Source organism: Gymnoscopelus microlampas (assembly GCF_963454915.1).
Source record: "Gymnoscopelus microlampas genome assembly, chromosome: 8".
Taxonomy (NCBI): domain Eukaryota; kingdom Metazoa; phylum Chordata; class Actinopteri; order Myctophiformes; family Myctophidae; genus Gymnoscopelus; species Gymnoscopelus microlampas.
The window spans coordinates 56,953,655-56,973,915 of NC_139945.1; the positions used below are offsets into that span (position 1 = coordinate 56,953,655).

The window sequence follows — 20,261 nt, forward strand, 5'->3', positions numbered from 1 at the left end:
AAGCGATTATGTATCCGAATATTTTCAAAAAGCACTGAAATGTTAAAACTAGCGTTTCTAAGAAGGGGAAGTATGGATGCCAAGGTCGCCAGTTCGATCCCCGCTTCGAACAAAAGTAACCTGACCTAACAGTGCTCATTCAGTGTTCTAATCTAGATCATTTAAATACAATGACAAATGTAATGTGAAATGTAAATAAGTGTAGAGGCTGTCCCTCCACACCAAGATGGCTGGTTAGCTGGGCTAGTGGATGGCAAAGTCCACACCACAACTAAGGGTAATGACAGTAGACCAATGACAGTGGTGAATGGCAATCGTTGGCATCAGTTTCAGAGTGATTTGATGAATACTACAAGGGCAGGGAGTCAAGTATGCGTTTACAGATCAAGTCAGATTTTATATGGTTAACTGCTACTACTGTTATCAGTATCATGAGTGTAATTTCTAGTCAGAAATGTCCCCATATTTTCAGCAACAGCAATAGTTCCAGCCCTTTTTTGACCTGCCCGGCACATCAGGTTTGTTTCTATCAGGTTTCATGCCCCCCCCCCCCCCCATTTTGTTTTAAATTTATGTGCAAATAAACTCGTTGTCGTTGTCGTTGTCATTCTTGGTACCCTTCCTTATTCCGATTTTCTTTCTGAAAGTAATTGAGTGAATTTGTAAAACCCAATTTTAAAGTGTATTAATGTTGGAATTTTAAACCTGTTTTTTCTTTTTATCTAGTAGGAAGCAACAATAGTTTTACTTGTGTAACTAAAACTACCCTGGAACAAAATTGTATAAAAACGATTGACATTTTATGAACATTCTGTATCAAAATATTTATTCAAGTTTAAACAAGTAAACCAATTTGCATTGTTCAAAACAAAATGTGCATTGTTGAGTCACAAAAACATGCAAGTGTGCAAGGTCTGCAAAATATCCAAGAGGGAGTAATAGGGGAAGAGTATATACACACACACGTTCATATAAGGCAAACCCCCATTATGTGCAGGCCTTATATAAACAGCAGCAATGGTAACAGATGCCTTGCATTATGGCAACAGTAGCAGCAAACGCAACATAAAAGACACTTTTTACACAAGTGTGATAAAACAAGTAAAAGATGTGCATTGATGAGTCTCAAATAGTACACCACAAAAAAACATGTAAGTGTGCAAGGTCTGCAAAATATCAAATATCCAACAGGGATTAAACACTAGGGGGAAGAGTATATACAAGTTCAAATAAGGCAAACCCCCATTATGTGCAGGCCTTATATAAACTACAGCAGCAATAGAAACAGATGCCTTGCATTATAGCAACAGTAAAAGCATCAACGCAACATAAAAGACACTTATTTACACAAGTGTGATAAAACAAGTAAAAGATGTGCATTGATGAGTCTCAAATAGTACACCACAAAAAAACATGCAAGTGTGCAAGGTCTGCAAAATATCAAATATCCAACAGGGATTAAACACTAGGGGGAAGAGTATATACACGTTCATATAAGGCAAACCCCCATTATGTGCAGGCCTTATATAAACTACAGCAGCAATAGAAACAGATGCCTTGCATTATAGCAACAGTAGCAGCATCAACGCAACATAAAAAAAGCCACGACTTATTGCACAAGTGGGATACAACAAGTAAAACTAGATTCAGTTATCAGCTGCAAATCTGTGTACTGCATAGTCCACCATTATTATGAATCAGAGGTTGAATGGTACTGTAGTCGCTCCATTATTATGAATCAGAGCTTGATTGTTACTGTAGCTACATTTTAGATTTTTTTATTTGATCAAGCCAGTCCCTTAAAGACAGCGTCTCCGTATTCGGACAATAAATTGTGCCCCTGTACTGGCTGTGCCCAGTTGCTGCAATTCTAAACTGGCCACATTTCCTACAAAGTTAGCCACAACCTTTCTCTTGTTAAATCGTATCTTAGAGGCCTTAGAGGCAGGGCGACTACTGGCAGGTGGCAGGACAGGTGCAGCAGGAGCAATGGGAAGACCAGGTGCAGCAAAATTAAGAAGAATGACAGGCCCAGAAACGGGCAGTTTGGGGAGAATCTGTCTCTGGCCCAACATTCTTGGCCGTATTGGGGGTATGGCAGCAGGGAGGGGGGCTACAGCTTGCCTCTTGTGTGCCTGCATAGGCTGAGGGCCATGTGGGCCATGTGGTAGAGGAACAGCAGCAGTTCCGTGAACACTGGCTGAGGGAAGCAGAGGGCGAACAGTGGCTGGGCGAAGCGGAACAGCAGCAGTAGGGCGAACAGTGGCTGGGCGAAGCGGCTCAGAAGCCAGAGGCAAACGAGGAGGCAGGTTGATTCCCTGCAGGAGCAGGCTGACATCCTGCCGTTTTGCCCGCCGGTTGTACCACGCTTTGAGGGTGGCTAGATTCACATTTATCAGCTGCAAATCTGTGTCCCGCATAATTGCTCCATTATTATGAATTAGAGCTCGAATGTTACTGTAGCTGTCAAGCATAAGAGTCCACCTACTCACTGATCCCTGTCCGCGTTTCTTTGGACTCTTGTGAAGACGACAGAGTCTAATGAATATGGCCTCTATTAGCCGGCAGCAGTCTGGAAACTGGGCATTGGAACCAGGCGATGCCAGGACACTCCGCTTAAGGCTGTCCACCCCAGGTGTGAACTCTGCTCTTTTCTTAGTCGACTTGAACTTGCCCACAGAAAGTCTGTCTTTGTGTCTGGCAGCGAAGAACAACCGCTGGCGGTCATAAGGCAGAAGGTTCTGCCACAAACCTGTAATGGTGCCGACTTGTTGTTGGCTCAAAGTCAAAGTGGTTTGACTGTGCAACTCCACCAGATACTCTGCTAGCCTGTCCACATGATCCATGCCTGGAACGTTACGCTCATCCACAGCCTGTAAATACAAATAACAAAATTACATTTACCCTAGTGGTATATAAGCAAGACGGAACAGCTTTAATACAATTCCATCATTTTTCTAAGCACTTACCAGCTGTGCCTCAGGCACCTCTGAAGTAGCAGGTTGAAGGGAGCTGGTAGGAGGCTGGCATGAGGCAGCAGAGCCCACAGGATGGGTGGAGGTGGCAGGGGGTTGGCAGGAGGCCACAGCCTGAGAATACAAACATCAGAAATGAAACATTTACACAAGTGGTATAAGCAAGACATTAAAACATTTGATTTTATGCTGTTCAAGCTCTTACCAGCTGTGTAGCAGTCTGACTAGAGCTGGCAGCAGGGCCCACAGGAGTGGTTAAAGTATGTTTTATATTGAATAATTTATATCTGCAAAGTAACTAAAGTTTCCAAATAATTGTAGTGGAGTAAAAGTACAATATTTATCTCGGAGATGTAATGGAGCAGAAGTAAAAGTATTGAAAATATTCCAGTAAAGTAAAAGTACCTAAAAAAAAATGTACTCGAGTACACCACTTGAGTAAATGTACTTAGTTACTTTAAGTTTACACCACTGAAATTCACCAACACATACTAGAGCATTGTTGGTTGAAACAATTCCTTTACATATGCATGCAAAAGCTTACCTTCTGATACAAGTCATACCATTGTTTTTGCTTGACAGATGGCTTGTTTCCTAGTTGACTAGGCCAGGCACCTGTATTAGCAAACGTCTTCATCCGAGCCAGCCATTCATCGCCCCCCATGGCCTTGTGTTTCTTGGGCTTAAAGTATGACATCTGAAAACATGTGTTGGACAGCTCATTAAGCTTTCTGAAAACGTTATTTTCTATCATTGGTTAAATAATTTAGCTAAAAAGCTCTTTGCCAATGTCCAATCTATTAAAATAATGTTGTTGAACTAAACAGCATATTGTCCCTAAGATGTCGAGGTGTCAAGCCAACAACGTCAGTTCTTTAGACTAGCCCAGAAACATGACCGTCATATCATGACAGTCATGACGAAACTTCAACCCGTTTTTTGGACTCTCAACATTTACATACAGCCCGTACATCTACATAAACGTTCAGATTTCAAATATAAAGTGCTTAACCCATGGCCACGGATGTTACAAGTATATACGGGCCCTAAAATGTACCCGTCTCTTCCGTATTGTTCAACAATAATCATTTTAATCCGATCGGTGGCCATTTTAATCATAGAGTTATAATGGGGGTTACACAGTTGAAAGCTAGAGAAAATGGCCATCGATCGGATTAAAATGCTTTTTATTTAACAATCCAGAAAATAGGGGTACTTTCGAGGGCCCGTCCGGAATTGTAACATCTGTAGCCATGGGTTAAGCACTTTATATTTGAAATCTGAACGTATATGTAGATGTACAGGCTGTAAATCGAAAACGTGCAAACACCAGGCTGACGTTCAGCCATGACCCTCGTGGCGGACGAGCGACACATCTAGCCATGGCTATAACGTACATGCAATTATTTAACCATTCAATTAAAATAAAATGTTGTACTAAACAGCATGACTTTGTCCATAAAATGTCGAGGTTTTAAGCCAACCTAACATTGGTTCTTAAGACATCAAAGGTGTATGAACGAGCAGCATCACTGTGCTGTTGGTGCAGATTTAACAGTGCAATGCACACAATGCAAAAACGATCCATTTTAAAGTATTTTCATATATCGCCATCACTTTGGCCTCTTACCCTAGAAGGAGGTTGATTTCTCAAAGGAAAAGAAAGCTGCTGTTCATCCCACCAAACAAACTTTCCACACGCTGTAGCTGTGCAGGAAACAACTGAGTGAGAAGAGAAAAGCCATCTTCAATTTGAGGGCTGGCGCCCTGCAGGTAAAGTGCCCATGATAGGCTGGAATTGTGGAAGGAGGGGGGTTTCAATTGGTAGCTTATGAGGACTGAATGTGCCGTTTTGATTGGCAACTGGTGGGAGAGGGGAAAATTCCATTGGCCAGAAAATGCGGAAGAGAAAATGAAGGAAAAAGAAGGGGGACTTTTTAGTGGCTGGAAAATGAAGGGCGTTGGTTTTCATTTGCAGCAATTGAAGCCAGGAGCTCTGTGAATGGTCAGAAGATCAAACTTGCTTACAGTCCACCAGGGGCTGGGTAGAGCTAACCATGCCTACTTTAGCTTTTACACAGCTTCATTATTTCACCAGAACCATTTCAAGAGGTTTATGAAGGAAATGTACAAGAACTATGTGATTTAGTACTTGCTTTTAGAGGTACTGCTGGGATCTCCTGTTTACCAAACAAGTGCTTTCACCAGTTACGCCACAGTACCTGTCTAAAGGGTTGATGTTTGACATACAAGATGCAATGCTCTGATCAAGTGAATAAAGTTCCAAATTAATGAATCATCAATCATGCTATATTTTACACAATCAAAACAAAACAGAGACATGAAATTCCATTATGATTGGAACTGTTGCCAACAGCATGGCAGTGCATGACACATTTGCTGCACTTTGTAAACTGGAGAATTAGTACCAGATTTGTGTGTAGAGGGAGATACAGATACAGATATACAGATTGAAATATACAGATTGAAATATACAGATTGAAATGATAAGTGTCTGATAAGTGTCTCATTTTTTAACCAACACTCGCAGTCAATCAAATACCCATTTTTGGCTCGAACCCACGACCCTGAGATCAAGAGTCTCATGCTCTACCGACTGAGATAACCAGGCCTACTTCAGCTTTTACACAGCTTCATTCTTTCACCAGATCATAATTCACTGGTCACAGCAATGGTGTTTTGGCTTAACCTATTAGCCTATTTGTTCATTTTCTGCTGGTAGCACAGAGAAGCCAGACTGATGTTTCAACACTGGATTTAAAACAAATGGATAGTTGACATAGTAAGTAAGTAAGTACATTTTATTTATATAGCACTTCTCACAGAGAAAACTCACAAAGTGCTTTACATGCCAACAAATGTAACCAAAAACAGCAGCAAAACATGCATAACTAGAAAAAGTGCTCCTCGGAGCACAGGTCTCCGCCAGGTCAGGTAAGCTATTGTGGCCTCCTGGTGGCGCTATAATAGGCCAATGTGAAAAGGGTGCCATTTGTTCTTAGGCCTTGCACGACAATTGGACCCTGACTGCATTCATGATTTGAGGCATTTTGTTAAAAACATTGGTTTTGCTAAATTAGACCTGCTGGTGGCGCTATAACAGGCCAATGTTAAAAGGGTGTCATTTGTTCCTCAACATAGTGTGAATGTGCGTGCAAAGTTTGAGCGCAATTGGACGGTGCGTTCATGATTTGCGGAATTTTGTTCAAAACAAGACAATAATGCAAACTTTAGATGTCAATCTTAGCCAATCAGTATGGAATATGAAAAATCAAACACATCCGTCGTGATCACATGACTATAGAGATCATGTGTACCGATTTGCGTGAAAGTTGGATAAAATTGGAAGGAGTAGTATAAAATAATGTGTTTTACATAAGTCGGCCTCCTGGTGGCGCTATAAAAGGCAGATGTGAAAAATGCAGGGCAAAGGTTTTGCCTTAACCTCTAGGGAGTGTGCATACAAAGTTTTACACAGATCGGTGGAATTATAGGTAAAAACACGAATCGGCCTGTTATAGCGCCACCATGAGGCTGATTTCAAAATTTTCAAATGGTAGTTCTTCCTCGGCCTAATGGGAATGAGCGTGCAAAATTTCACGAAAATTGCATGCTGTGTTCATGATTTGAGGCATTTTGTTCAAAGCGGAGCACTCCTGCAAACTTTGGAAGCCATTTTTAGCCAATCAGGATGGAATATTAGAAATCTGAAAGACCTGTTTCGTTTAGTGACTATAGAGATACTGTGTACCGATTTGCGTGATTTTTGGACAAAATCTGTAGGAGTACTGTCAAAAAATATGTTTTGCACAAATCGGCCTCCTGGTGGCGCTATAAAAGGCCCATGAGAAGAATTTGGGGCAAAGGTTCTGAATTGGCATCCAGGGAGTGTGTGTGCACAGTTTCACTGAGATCAAGACAACGGTGCCGGAGATTAGCTGGTCACAGACGGACGGACACACGGACGGACACACGGACGGACGGACGGGGTGGAAAACATACTCTCTCACCATGCCTTTCGGCCTGGCGGAGACAATAACACTAGATATTTAAAATTGCATTATGCATCTTTAATAAACAAAATATCCAAAGGGTACAAAATAATCAATCACAATCAACGTGTTATACTATACGACAATATATTAGTAATATAATACAAATTAGTTAAATGTGAATTGATTAATACCAATATCACTTGGATTCTAAACAGCGAGCAATTTTTGAAACATTAAATGAGAAAAAAATCTTGAAAAACTATCTAAAAGCTCAAATTAAAACCAAACTGAAAGTGTAGGACTGAGAAGAGAAGGAATATTGAACCTTGCGTATTTTCACAAACTACGGCTTTCAAACATGAGGGAATTTGGTGGAACAGGGGGAAAAAGAGAAAGGAGGGCGATAAAGTAACTTACTGAGGTCTTGGTGGTCTTTGGGATCCTCGTGTTCAGCAGAATTGTCCCTGGTGGGGTTGAGAGAGTTCATCTTCACCTGAAGTCTGGAGTCCACAGTCAGATTGGATCCAAAATTATTGATATCCTGAAGGAGTTCTGGAGAACTGGCAACTACAAACTCTTCTTATACCAGAGAGCCTGAGGTGGAACCATTAACTGCTTTGAATGATTGGCCAAAGAGACGAACAATAGTACCATCTCTCCACCAATCACAACTTTCTACGTGTTCCTACATGTGCTCTACCCCTCCCTTCTCCCCCCAGATTTGTTATTGCCACCAAAACAGCATTTCATGTGATTGACTGAAATAACCATGAACTCAAAAGAAAATAAAGTGAAATGGAAAAAATGGTATTGAAGTGAATATCCCATCAAATACATACACAAGCATGCTTTTTTTTCATAGCATGTTGTGTCCCATAATGCTGCAACCAATTTACTCTCAATTGTTGAAGATATTAAACAAGAAATATGTAAATGTATACCAACAAAAAACATTAAGTCAAATAAAGTCCTATATATTTTTAAATGTAAACCTGGTATCTCTCAATCTCTACTAGATTGGGAAAATGTTCAAAATAAAAATTCACATTGGAGAGAAAACCAAATCAGTGTGGATGTTACTTAACTTGCACGGCCAGTCTTAAAACACAGTTGATAGTCTGTATATGTATTCATGAATATATCATTTTTGATAGTCTATATTCATTGTTGATAGATTGTTAATGTTATACTCGTTGATAGACTTTCACAGTGTTTTCATTTAAGTAGTTTTGTTTATAATGTCATACTTTTCAGACTTCCTATTGTATTCACTTTTGACACCTAATTACTTTATACGATATACTTTTATTTGAATTACTTTATGTACTTTTGTTTTAATTATTTTGTATACTTTTGTTTGGATTACTTTGTACTAATGGTATTAGCTCCACTTGCGGTTTGCTTGATTGGCCCTCCTAAAGGCCTCACCGTGGGTTTGTTGGGCTTCTTCCTCACGGAAGACACAGGCTGGGGTGTCAACATACTGCCCATACTGATGCTGTGATGTACATTTTCGACACTGTATAGAGAGCAGTTGTTTCTTCACCATGTCTGGTTCTATCTGGGTCTATTGTTCTGAAGGAATGTGCACAATCATTGGCAGAATAGGATTCTATCCAGACTTCATTGGCCCATCAATGACTCAATGACTTTGAATAACAAGCAGGGGGATAGATAGACTGATTCACACATTGAGACATGAATAGAGAGTCGTTTGTTGTCCAGGCCGAAAGGCATGGCGAGAGAGTATGTTTTGCCCCCTGTCCGTGTGTCCATGTGTCTGTGTGTGCCTGTCTGTGACCAGCTAATCTCCAGCACTGTTGGCCCGGTCACTGCGAAACTGTGCACACACACTCTGTGGATGCCAATTCAGAACCTCTGGCCTGAATTTTTCAGATTGGCCTGTCATAGCGCCACCAGGAGGCCGATTTGTGCAAAACACATTTTTTGACATTACCCCTACAGATTCTGTCCAAACATCACGCAAATCAGTACACAGTATCTCTATAGTCATGTGATCAACACAGATTTGTCCGATGTTTCATATTCCATCCTAATTGGCTAACATTGGCTTCCAAAGTTTGCAGGAGATGTCTGTTTTGAACAAAATGCCTCAAATCATGAACGCAATTTCCATGAAATTTTGCACACACATCCCACTAGGCCGAGGAAGAAATGCCACCCTGTTCATATTTTTGGAACAAAATGCCTCAAATCATGAATGCAGTGTCCGATTGCCGTGACAGGTCTAAGAAGAAATGCCACCCTTTTCACATTGGCCTATTATAGCGCCACCAGGAGGCCACAATAACCTACCTGACCTGGCGGAGACCTGGAGCACTTTTTCTAGTTCTACATGTAAAACAGAATGCATAGAATTGATATTTACAGAGAATGGATGTAGTTTACATTATACTTATAAGCTGAATGTAATTTGCATTATACTTTAAAAGCCACATTCTCAAGTAGCCCCCCACCACCAAGGTTTAGAACACAAACGAAAAACGGAAAGTGTTTGAGTATGATTTGAGTTGTGCTTATTATTATCATTTCTAATTGTCAGCCTTTTACTTCAAATAAAGTCTTGAAGTGTTAAAGTGGAAGCTTATATCTTAGTCTCTGCTAGTGTGTTAAAACACTAATGTTCAAGGTCGAACATTTTAAAGAAAGTGTCTTCCACACTGAACACATCCATAGACGAATTATTTGTTCATTAACATTGAGACTGGACGCACAGGTGATGTTTCACGCAATCAATTCCCAACCTGTTGTTTCGGGGTGCGCTGGTTTCAGCACACCCCAACCCCCTCTTGTGTGTTGGCTAGTGAGGCGCGTCCTAGCGAAACCTGACAGAATGGGTTTCATTGCGCGCATACTGGTTGCACGCATACTGGTTCTTATCAGTGTGACGTCGTCTGTTAAGGGGTCTATAGGGTTTCTCTCCAGTGTGAAATCTCTGTTTAACCTTGGAGTGACACCCACATCAGTGTGGGTGCTACTTAACTTGCATGTCCAGCCCTAAAACTCAGTTGATAGTTTTTACATATGCCTTGATTAATACATGTATTGTTGATAGATATAGTCATATTATATGGTCATTGTTAATAGACAGTGTTGATCAACAGATAGCTGTGAGCCAACCTTTTAGACTTTCATTATATTTACTTTTTACATAACAGTTTTTGTGTATATTTCTTTGTAATAAACTTATACGCTAATAGGATTATGATGTGTGGTTTAAAGGAGTACATTGTTATTGTGGTCCAATGGATATTAATCACCATGAGCACAAACATGATGTAAAATCACATATTTTCAACACAGCAGTTGTTTCTTCACTATATCTGGTTCTATTGTTGCCGGGGGAAATTGCAGCATTCTTGATTGGCCCGTCTCAATGACTCTGAATGACATGAATAGAGTTGAATTGAATAGAGCAGGTCCCACAGAACGGATGGCAGACATTTACAGGGACAAGACAGAATGTGGTTTAGATTTTACTTTAAATATTGTGTTCATGGTAACTTCGGTTAACTTACATTCTCAAGTACACAGAGAAAATCTGAAAGTCTGTTTTAATGGAAAGAAAAACAGCACAACTCAACTAACATGGTGGCTCATGGACTGAGGGGCGGGGACATGTAGGGACATAGAGAAGTATATTAGGTTGTGATTGGCCGAAGAGGAGAACAATACAACCAACAATACAACATCCATCTCTCCACAAATCATTCAAAGCAGTTAGTGGTTCCACCCCAGGCTTTCTAGTATAAGAAGAGTTTGTAGTTGTCCTTTTTCCACACGTCCTCCATTTCAATCATTTCTGATCAGATCTGACTGTGGACTCCAGACTTCAGGTGAAGATGAACCCTCTCAACCCAACCAGGAACAATTCTGCTGGAACATATGAACCTACGGTCATATACCATCAAGACCAAAGTAAGTTACTTGCTCTCCTTCCTTTGTCTTTTTTCCCCGGTTCTATCCATAGCCTACTGTATTTCCTCATGTTTCACTGCTGTAGTTTTCAAGGTGGAAGAAACAAGTCCCATTATTCCTTCTATTCTCAATTCACTTTCTGTTTGGTTTGACCTGTAACTCTGATGTGTGTAACTCGGCTGTGTGTTTGAGTTTTGTCTTGTTTAATGTTGAACTGTTTGAATGCTTTATTCCCATGTAGAATCCCTCCAAGTATCTTAACCATTACTTAAGTCAACTTTTACTCATATAATTCTATAATAAATACATTGTTATACTGTATGTCAAATGGATTGTTGTGGATTATGTTTTTTTCACATTCATTCAGCTAGCTCAAAAGGGCCAATGAAGAAGTTAAATTACCCTTTGGATTAACTCAGACAATGTAGTCAACTAGTCATACATAGCAAATTAAGGATGCATAAAATGCTTGTAAATGTCTAAAGTAATGTATTTCTACCTCTCACCCATCTTCCATTTGTCTTCAATCCAGTGTTGAATCTTGAACTAAGAAGCCTGGGTAAGCCGAACCACCATTGCAACGGTACAACAAAATGTAACTTGGAAGAGCAAGAGGGAGTTCGTACAATTACATCAATTGCTAAAGAATACCCACAGGGGATTCATACTATTACATCAATTTCTAAAGAATACCCACATTTACCACTGTTTAGTTTATATCTGTCAGGAAAAATGGTTACCTTTATGGCAGACATCGGAAAAACCACTTCTAGTATAAGGCCGCAAGATTTATCATGTTCTTGTAAAGCATGCACAGAAACGGTAGAGTCTGTTGGCATCCTAATTGATTTGAATGGAATGATAGTTGAGCATTCATTCACTGTGAGTTGTGAATGGCCTCTGTCCATATTGGGTCAAGATTTGTTGAGTAAACTCAATTTGAAAATCTTTGTTGGGTAATGTCAATGTTGATGTCCATTTTGATGTTTTACTGATGGAAGTTGATATCCAATCAAATGCATATACATGAATGATTTTTTCATAGCATTTTGTGTCCCATAATGCTAATTTTGTAACCAATTTACTCTCAATTGGCGGAAATAACACGTTTTGAAATGTAAACCTGGTATCTCTCAATATCTACTAGATATAAGTATTACTTTGTATACTTTTGTTTTAATTACTTTGTATACTTTTGTTTTAATTACTTTTGTTTGACCTACTTTGTATACTTTTGTTTTAATTACTTATACTTTTGTTTGAATTACTCTTATACTTTTGTTTTAATTACTTTGTATACTTTTGTTTAAGTGTCAAGAGGTGTCTTGTGCCGCAACACAATTTTCAGTAATTACATGACATGACATACCTTTGGAATGCAATTCAAGACCACACACTTTATGGATAAATGAAGATGCTGTGATGTACATTTTCGACACTATATAGTTAGTGATATAGTGCACTATATAGCAGTTGTTTCCTCACCATGTCTGGTTCTATCTGGGTCCATTGTTTTGGAATTTGCAGCAATCATTGGCAAATCAGGATTCTATACAGACTGGCCCATCTATCTCAATGGCTGTGCTTGAATAACAAGATGGAAGATAGATACTGATTCACACATTGGAACATGAATAGTTGTTTGTTTTACATGCAAATGTGGGCAGGTCATACATAATGCATAGAATTGACATTTACAGAGAATAGAGAGAATGTAGTTTACATTATACTTTTAAAAGTCATAATGTAGTTTAACAATGTATGTTCAGTGTTTTCTGAAGTAGCCCCCCACCACCAGGGTTTAGAACACAAACAGAAAGTGTTGGAGTATGAATTGCGTTGTCATTAAATTATGAGTATTTTACTTCAAATAAAGTCCTATGTGTCTCGAAATGTTAAAGTAGTAGCTTATATCTCAGTCTGTGCTAGTGTGCTAGTGTGTTGAAACATTTCTCTAAAATGTTCAACCTTGAACACTTTAGAGAAGGTGTCTTCCACACTGAAAACCTCCATAGGGTTTTCTCTCCGGTGTGAAATCTCTTTATTCACCCTGAGTGGCATACTTAACTTGCACGTACAACCCTACAACTTAGTTGATAGTCAGTCATCATATTACATTTTCAAGTAGCACAACACCAGATTAGGCTAGATTAGTCTACTTGTTGCGATTTTAAGTTTGTGACTGAGTGATGTAGTATCTGTGTTAGCTTTTATGCATGTGTAACAGGGTATACATAATGTAACGCCTAACAGAGTTTGTATTTCGTTTAAAATATAACAGAAACGTGGATTAGGTACCAAGAATACATAGAAAATATAATTTATGGAGCACATACATTGCCTAATAACCAGCTCAGTGGCCGGTTAGAATGTCTGCCATGAGACTGGGAGGTCAGGGTTCGATCCCCGGCCGGGTCATACCAATGACTCTAATAATGGGACCCAGTGCCTCCTGCTTGGCATTCAGCATTAATTCGGGTCGGATTGGGGTAAGTCCCTGTGACATACTAGTGCCATGTCCAGGGGGACTTGCCTCACGGTAAGGAAACAGGAGTGGAGATAGGCTCCTGCCCTATGGGCCTCGGCATGGCTTACTTGTACACGTTGCCTAATAGGGTGGAAGGCATACTGTAGGGGACTGGGGGTTTCACACAACATAGCAGGCTAAATAAATAAATCCCTCAAAATAATAAAGACAAACTTGGGAAATCGAGTAAACGGATGGCCCACATGAGAACAAAACCAGCAACGGGGGAGGAGTTAGTAGGATCCACTAACAGCTATTCCCACCATGGCAAAAACTAAATCCCAGCGAGGGAGTGTGGTCGCTTTCATATACAGCAAAGCAGCAGTGTGGTGTCACCAAGCCCTGAATATACAAGTGGCCTTGTTAGCCTACTATTTAATAACATTGAAATCAAGGAGACAAGAACAGAGAGACAGGCTAGAACTACATGACACAAACCATAGATATAGAAACCTAGATACCTCATTGGCCTCTGCAGTTCATTGGAGCGACCGGTATCTCAATACAAGGCTCTTCCGCAGGGCTACTTGACTGCTGGCCAATCACAGCGCGTTGACTACTGGCCAATCACAGCGCGTCTAACTGACTAGTTGCTGCGCGGCTGCCTCTTAAGAAAAGACCCGCCCCACCTGCCTCTGATTGGCCTACCGAACGCCCCCTTTTGTGACGCACCCGGAAGTTTACAGCTTGCCCTGCTGAAGCGGAAGCATGGCCGAGATACGCATGCCTCAGAGCTGAAGGAGGCGTCTACCTTTATATGTCTATGACACAAACGGCCAGGTTCATGACCACACCATAATATGCAGGCAATTGCTAAAACAGCAAGATGGAGAGACTGCGCTGATGCATAAAGAAACCAAGTGAAGCACAACGGGACAGCTTTGTTGCGAACGCGGAAGGAGGCGCCTCCGCCCAAGTGGAGCCTACTATGTAACTCGGCTTGGCTTGTGTCTCTGTCTGTCTGTCTGTGTGTGTGCAGTATGTGTGCAGCCGCGCCCCCATGTGACTCACGCTCTCATTGGCTCGCGCCCCCATGTGACTCGAAACTCTGTGACTGAAATATAGCAGCTGCACTACCTGTGTGCAGCCGCCAGAGTGCACTACTACAGTATGGCTGAAATATAGCAGCAACAGTCAAGCTGCGTTCGCTTCCAGCGTTCGCGCGTCTTACTTGTTTGGAGGACATGAGTACAAAGAGGACACGCACGCTAATATGCACACACAAACGAAAGGAGGCGCGTAACGCGGGCAAAAATGTGCACTGCCTTAATACTGCAGGTAAGAATCAGCCCACCTTTGAGTGGGAGGAGGATGGGCAGTGGGCAGAGTGGGAAACAACGCCTATCCAGCTACACATGCTAATTTGAGTATGTCTGCCTTATGGCAATTAAGCTGTGGTTTTATATTGTATTTTAATTGCATGATTAAAAAAGGGTTGAAGTAAAGGTCCTTGAACTGTAAGTATAAACAACAACACAAAACACTGCTGAATAGACTGTGTAACATGGGGGATTTCCAGAGCCTGTCTGGGCTGATGCTGCTATGGTGATAAATTTGCCTTCCTTGATTGGCCAACACAACACATCGTCTTCACAGATTGGCCAGATCTTCCATGACGTTTGAGCCGCTGAACCAATATTAAAATTAGTGCACAATAACACTCCATTCTTTTACATGGAAAGGGGTTCAAGTCTGCTTTCACACATAGTGTTTTTGGTGTGAGAGATGTTCTCCTGGGTGGGGAAATTGAACGGAACACAACAACGAAACAGTGATGCTGCTGTTGCGGTGGAGCACAATGTGTACTCCTTTGGAGGGTTCTACATCAACGACATAAACAATAATAATATTATGATTGTTGTCGATGTCTTCAACACAGTGTCTTTACGCTGGAAAAACTTGCCCCCAGTCACAACTGAAAGACGATACTGTCACCTTCATGTTCCCACCAAGCGCTTTGACCACACAGCTGTGCTGACAGAAGATGTCATCTACATCTTTGGGGGGTTCAAGTACACAAATCAGTACCGTGCAGAAGTCTGCAACGAGCTTTATGCATTTGATGTCGACACCCACAGGTGGCTAAAGCCCATGGTTTATGGGACTGTTCCAGAGGCGAGCAGGGGCCACTCAGCCTGTGTCTTGGGGAAGGCCATGTATGTCTACGGAGGATCCGTCAGGACTAATAACATGTACAAGTTGGACAGCACCACAATGTTCTGGTCATTCATTAACAGCAGAAACACTCCAGAACCTGCTTCATTGTATCACTCTGCCACCATTATCAGGACAAAGATGTTTGTATTTGGGGGCCGAGGGGTTCAGGACAACAATATCAGAGTGTTTGACACAGAGACCAACTACTGGCTGACCACGCCTTCTGCGCAGCTTCTTCCAGAAGGACGCTATGGTCATTCAGCCTTTGCCTACAATCATGAGCTGTACATATTTGGTGGAAGAAACTGGACTCTGGACAGGAACTTCAATGATCTGTGGAAATTCAATCCAGAGACCTTCTCCTGCAAGAAGGTTGAGCCCAAGGGGAAAGGCCCATGTCCGATGTTTGGGATATGCTGTTGCATGGTGGGAGATCGTATCATTATCTTTGGGGGGAGGAGCACACCCGCTGACCTTTACATCTTAGACTTAAGTCCTAGTCTGAAGATATTATGCGGGCTAGCAGTTATTCAGTACAATCTGGAGCAGTCAGTACTGCCACACAACATCAGATGGGAACTGGCAGCAATGAACAACAGCAACAAACGAACAAGTAGCAGCCCATGAATAATAAGTTGGAAGGTAACAAACTCTTTGTTCTCTCCATCAGTGGCAATTCATTGGGTCAAAGCATTGAAGATGATTGAGATTTTATTTATTTATTCATATATAGGTTTTTTTTTAATCATATTGTATAATCTTGACTGACACATAGGCCGGTGACAGGAGGTGAACTGCTGTTCACTTGATGGCCTCTCCATGCACTAAGCTAAGGCCGCCCAACAATGATGAAGAGGAGGATTATGATGAATCTGTCTGGAGATAATCTCATGAACCACTGAGACCATCTCATGCACCACGGCGCCAAATGTCTTGTGCACTTGTCCAAACTTGCAGCCCTTAACACTGTCCACAGAGCAGACTATTCCCCTCTGATCCATTTTGACTGGCCACAACTAGCAGAAAGTGCTATAGAGATGGCAGAAACATTTTTGGTCAAGTGTCTAAAAAAACAGACTTGGAGCCATTTAATGACCTGCATTTCGACGCATTTGCTTGCAGTGCCCTCAAGATGGAATTTGAGAGAACCTCTTGCACCTCAACTAATAGACCAATTATTTGTTTACTAACATTGAGCCTGGACGCACAGGTGATTGTTTCACGCAATCAATTCCCAACCTGTTTCGGGGTGCACTGGTTTCAGCACACCCCAACCCCCTCTTGTGTGTGTTGGCTAGTGAGACGCGTCCTAACGAGACCTGATATAATGGGTTTCGTTGCGCGCATACTGGCTGCGTGCAGCCAGTGTGACGTCGTCTGTTAAGGGGTCTATGCAAGGAAACATATCCAACGAGCATATTACCAGCAACAGCTGTGGGTCCAAGTCACATTTAGAGATGCCACCATTATTCCGAGTCTTATGGTTTTGTAAGAAGGGACAGTGTCCACACTGAGATAGTGACCTCAAACCTGAAGGCCTGCCAGATCCCTGCACATGTGGCAAGTAAGTGTGCATAATGGGTGTCCGTGTCGGGTAGCTGGGATGCCTTTTTGTTGTGCAAAGGAGGTGATTGTTGTAAAAACCCTATCAATCATTAAACACTTATAAATGTTATTACTTTGTTCTCAGTCTGGAAATTGCTTATAATTGTCGGACATGGCAACACTGTGTTGAAAAGTATGGCAAATTCGCTTATAATCAGAGGACATGGCAACGCTGAGTGTCCTGTGCTCCCCTCTTTCTCTGTGCATGTGTGTCTGTCCCCCTGTCTGTCCAATAAGGTTCGGTCCCACATAACATTTTAATCCGATTGGTGGCCATTTTCTCATAGAGTTATAATGTATCAGAGTGCAATACACCTCCCAACAGATAGGGTCACGTAGTTGAAAGCATAGGGAGAAAATAGGGGGAAATGGCCACCACTCGGATTAAAATGCTTTTTATTTAACAATTCAGAATATTCGGGTACTTCGGAGGGAACGTACATAATTGTAACATCCGTGGCCATGAGGTCGGCACTTTATATTTGAAATATGAACGTTTATGTAGATGCACGGCCAAAAAGGGAGAAAGTTTAAATATCAGGTTGAAGTTCATCCATGACAGTAACGATGACATGACAGTCATGTTTCAGGCTATAAATCTGTGCATGATCGGTTTTGCTGCTCTCAAATAGATTACCCACAATAAATAAAATACTGGAGCACAGCTTGGGTCTGTATGTTTTACAATAAAACCTGTTATTTTATAATAATAATATGCTATTTTCATACAGTCTGGCTATAATCAATCAGTGTTATAGGTTGCCATAGGCTGAGGCATTGCCTCTGCATAATACACAACTGTAGCAGCAGCACCGGTAGCCAGCGGTGGCTTATCCAACGGGCTTGAGGTGCTGAAGCACAGGGCACCAAACTTGGGGGGGGCACCATGAAGCGGCGTGAAAAAATATTTTTTAGAAGCAGCGGCTGCTAAAGGAGCGCTACATTGAAACGCACCTGTGAAGCGTCATTTTTTTCCTGCGCTGACACCTTCACTTTAGTGGGTAACGCACAAATTAACGTAGTAACGTGGTGTCATTTCAATAATATATTACAGCTTCTCCTTGTAATAATGTGTTATATTACCCGTTACCGCAATTCGATAATATATTACGTAACGGCGTTACGTTACTAACGCACGTTACCCAACACTGATGATGTACCTCTTCAGGGGGTGCAGTACGTTAGTCCGACAGCGCATTCCTCCGACAGCGCAGCGCTCCGACGTTTCCAATACTAAACCCGAACCAAACCCGCACCCTAACCCTAACCGCACGCGGATGCCACATAGTCGGAGAAAAGGTCTGTCGGATTAACGCATGCCTCCCCTCTTCAGGTGGCTTGGCTCTGTGTTTGAAGTTGCTCAGTGTGAGCCTTGCGGTACTTGCATTGCATCCAAATCCTGTACATGGTTAGCCGTTTGCCTCGGTTCACCTGTAGCCTCCTGTCTACAACATTCTGCACTTTCTCAAGCTCTGCCTCAGTGAACATGTCATGGAGCTCATCTTGAGTAAAGAAATAGACTTGTGTTCCATCACCCCGGACATAAAAGTTCTCTGACAAACATCTCCCTTTCTTGAAGCGCAGCTGTGCCATGTCATAGCGTCCATAGTCCCTGAGCATCAACACTCCCCCTGGCTTCAGCAGCCGAGCTAATCTGATAATTGATGCCTGCATTTTGTCAGGATGCAAGGCTGACAGAACAAAGATTAATGTTACAACATCCATGCTTCCATCAGGGACAGGGTAATAGGCTTCCACATCACTCAAGTCATGAACAAAGGCAAGGCAGCGCCCAGGGTCATACCCAGTATTACTCTTGACTAGCTCCACAGCAGAGCTGGAAAAATCACAGCAGTAAACAAAGAGTCCAGGGTCATTGTTGGTCTTCAAAATAGGAAAAACAGTGTTGCCTACGCCACAGCCAACCTCCAGAATGCGGTATGTCGCAGAAGAGCCTGGGAAGTCACCAGCATTCGGAGACAGAGAAGTGACCTCCTCGCTTTTTCTTTGGTTCTGGTGATTGTCAAAAGAGACTTCAGGATGGGCTTCATGGTTGAGACAACACTGTGGGGCCAGCTCTGGGAACTCAGTGAAGAGCCAGTTACGATCTTTGAAAAAGCGATTTTCATGGACTGTATAAAAGTCATTCCAGTACTCATTTGCCCGGGAGTCATATTCGTCTTGTTTCTCTGCAGGAAGTGGCTGGCTGTTCTCTAGAACCTTCTTCATAGCAGCTGCCTCTTGTTCCTCTGTCCATTCCACATTATCCCATGTGTTGTGTTGGAAGACTTGACTTGGGTCTGTCAAGAAACGTGCGCCGAACTGAGGGCGTTTCACATCTACACTCGAAGATTCTGGTACAATTGGCCCAGCTTCCATGCTTTCCTTCTCCACTGCTCTCACAGCATCGGGCGATGCCATGTTGGCGGTAATAGCTGAATAATGGGAATGTTGACAAGTAAAATAACATGCATTGCTTACTTACTTACTTACTTACTTATTTAATACAGCACACACAATTATGTCAGATACTGTAAATCAATTGATCTTTTTAACAAATCTAATGGTGGCGATGATGATATTAAAAAGTAATTACATTCATGTCCAAATAAGGCTTTAGGGACTTAAAAGGACAAACAAGAAAGTCTTAACTTAAATTTGCCTTAATAAAAGACACCAGACATGACTGTTAAGTGATGTAATTTTCAGAGGACACGATACTAAAGAGTCGAACTGTCTCCAGATTGTCAGTCATATATATGGAGCCCCGATGTAGGTCATGCCCAAAGATAGGGTGTGTGATGTCAGACTTAAATATTTTGGGTAGCTCAGTATATGGGGCTCCAGGGGGGCCTCTGATGAAAGCATCGTGAAACAACACAGCTTTCACCATTGGAATTACGGAACACACACATTGTTACATTTAGTGTGTTTGTTTTGTCATAGCGCAACATATGGTGAAGTTGTTCTTGAAAAATGAAAACGGGACCGCAACATATTCTAAACTTTCCACGATTCTGCCAATAATCATATTCTTTGAGA

The 20,261-nt window shown here is 41.7% G+C and overlaps 1 protein-coding gene across 1 annotated transcript; it reads right to left on the reverse strand.

Moving 5' to 3' along the window:
* Positions 1–18,548: 18,548 nt before the first annotated feature.
* On the reverse strand, positions 18,549–19,640 carry mettl2a (methyltransferase 2A, methylcytidine; the record flags this gene model as incomplete). Its single annotated transcript, XM_084064751.1, has 1 exon — positions 18,549–19,640. The coding sequence occupies one exon, from the start codon at positions 19,638–19,640 to the stop codon at positions 18,549–18,551; it is 1,092 nt and encodes a 363-aa protein (XP_083920877.1).
* Positions 19,641–20,261: the final 621 nt, after the last annotated feature.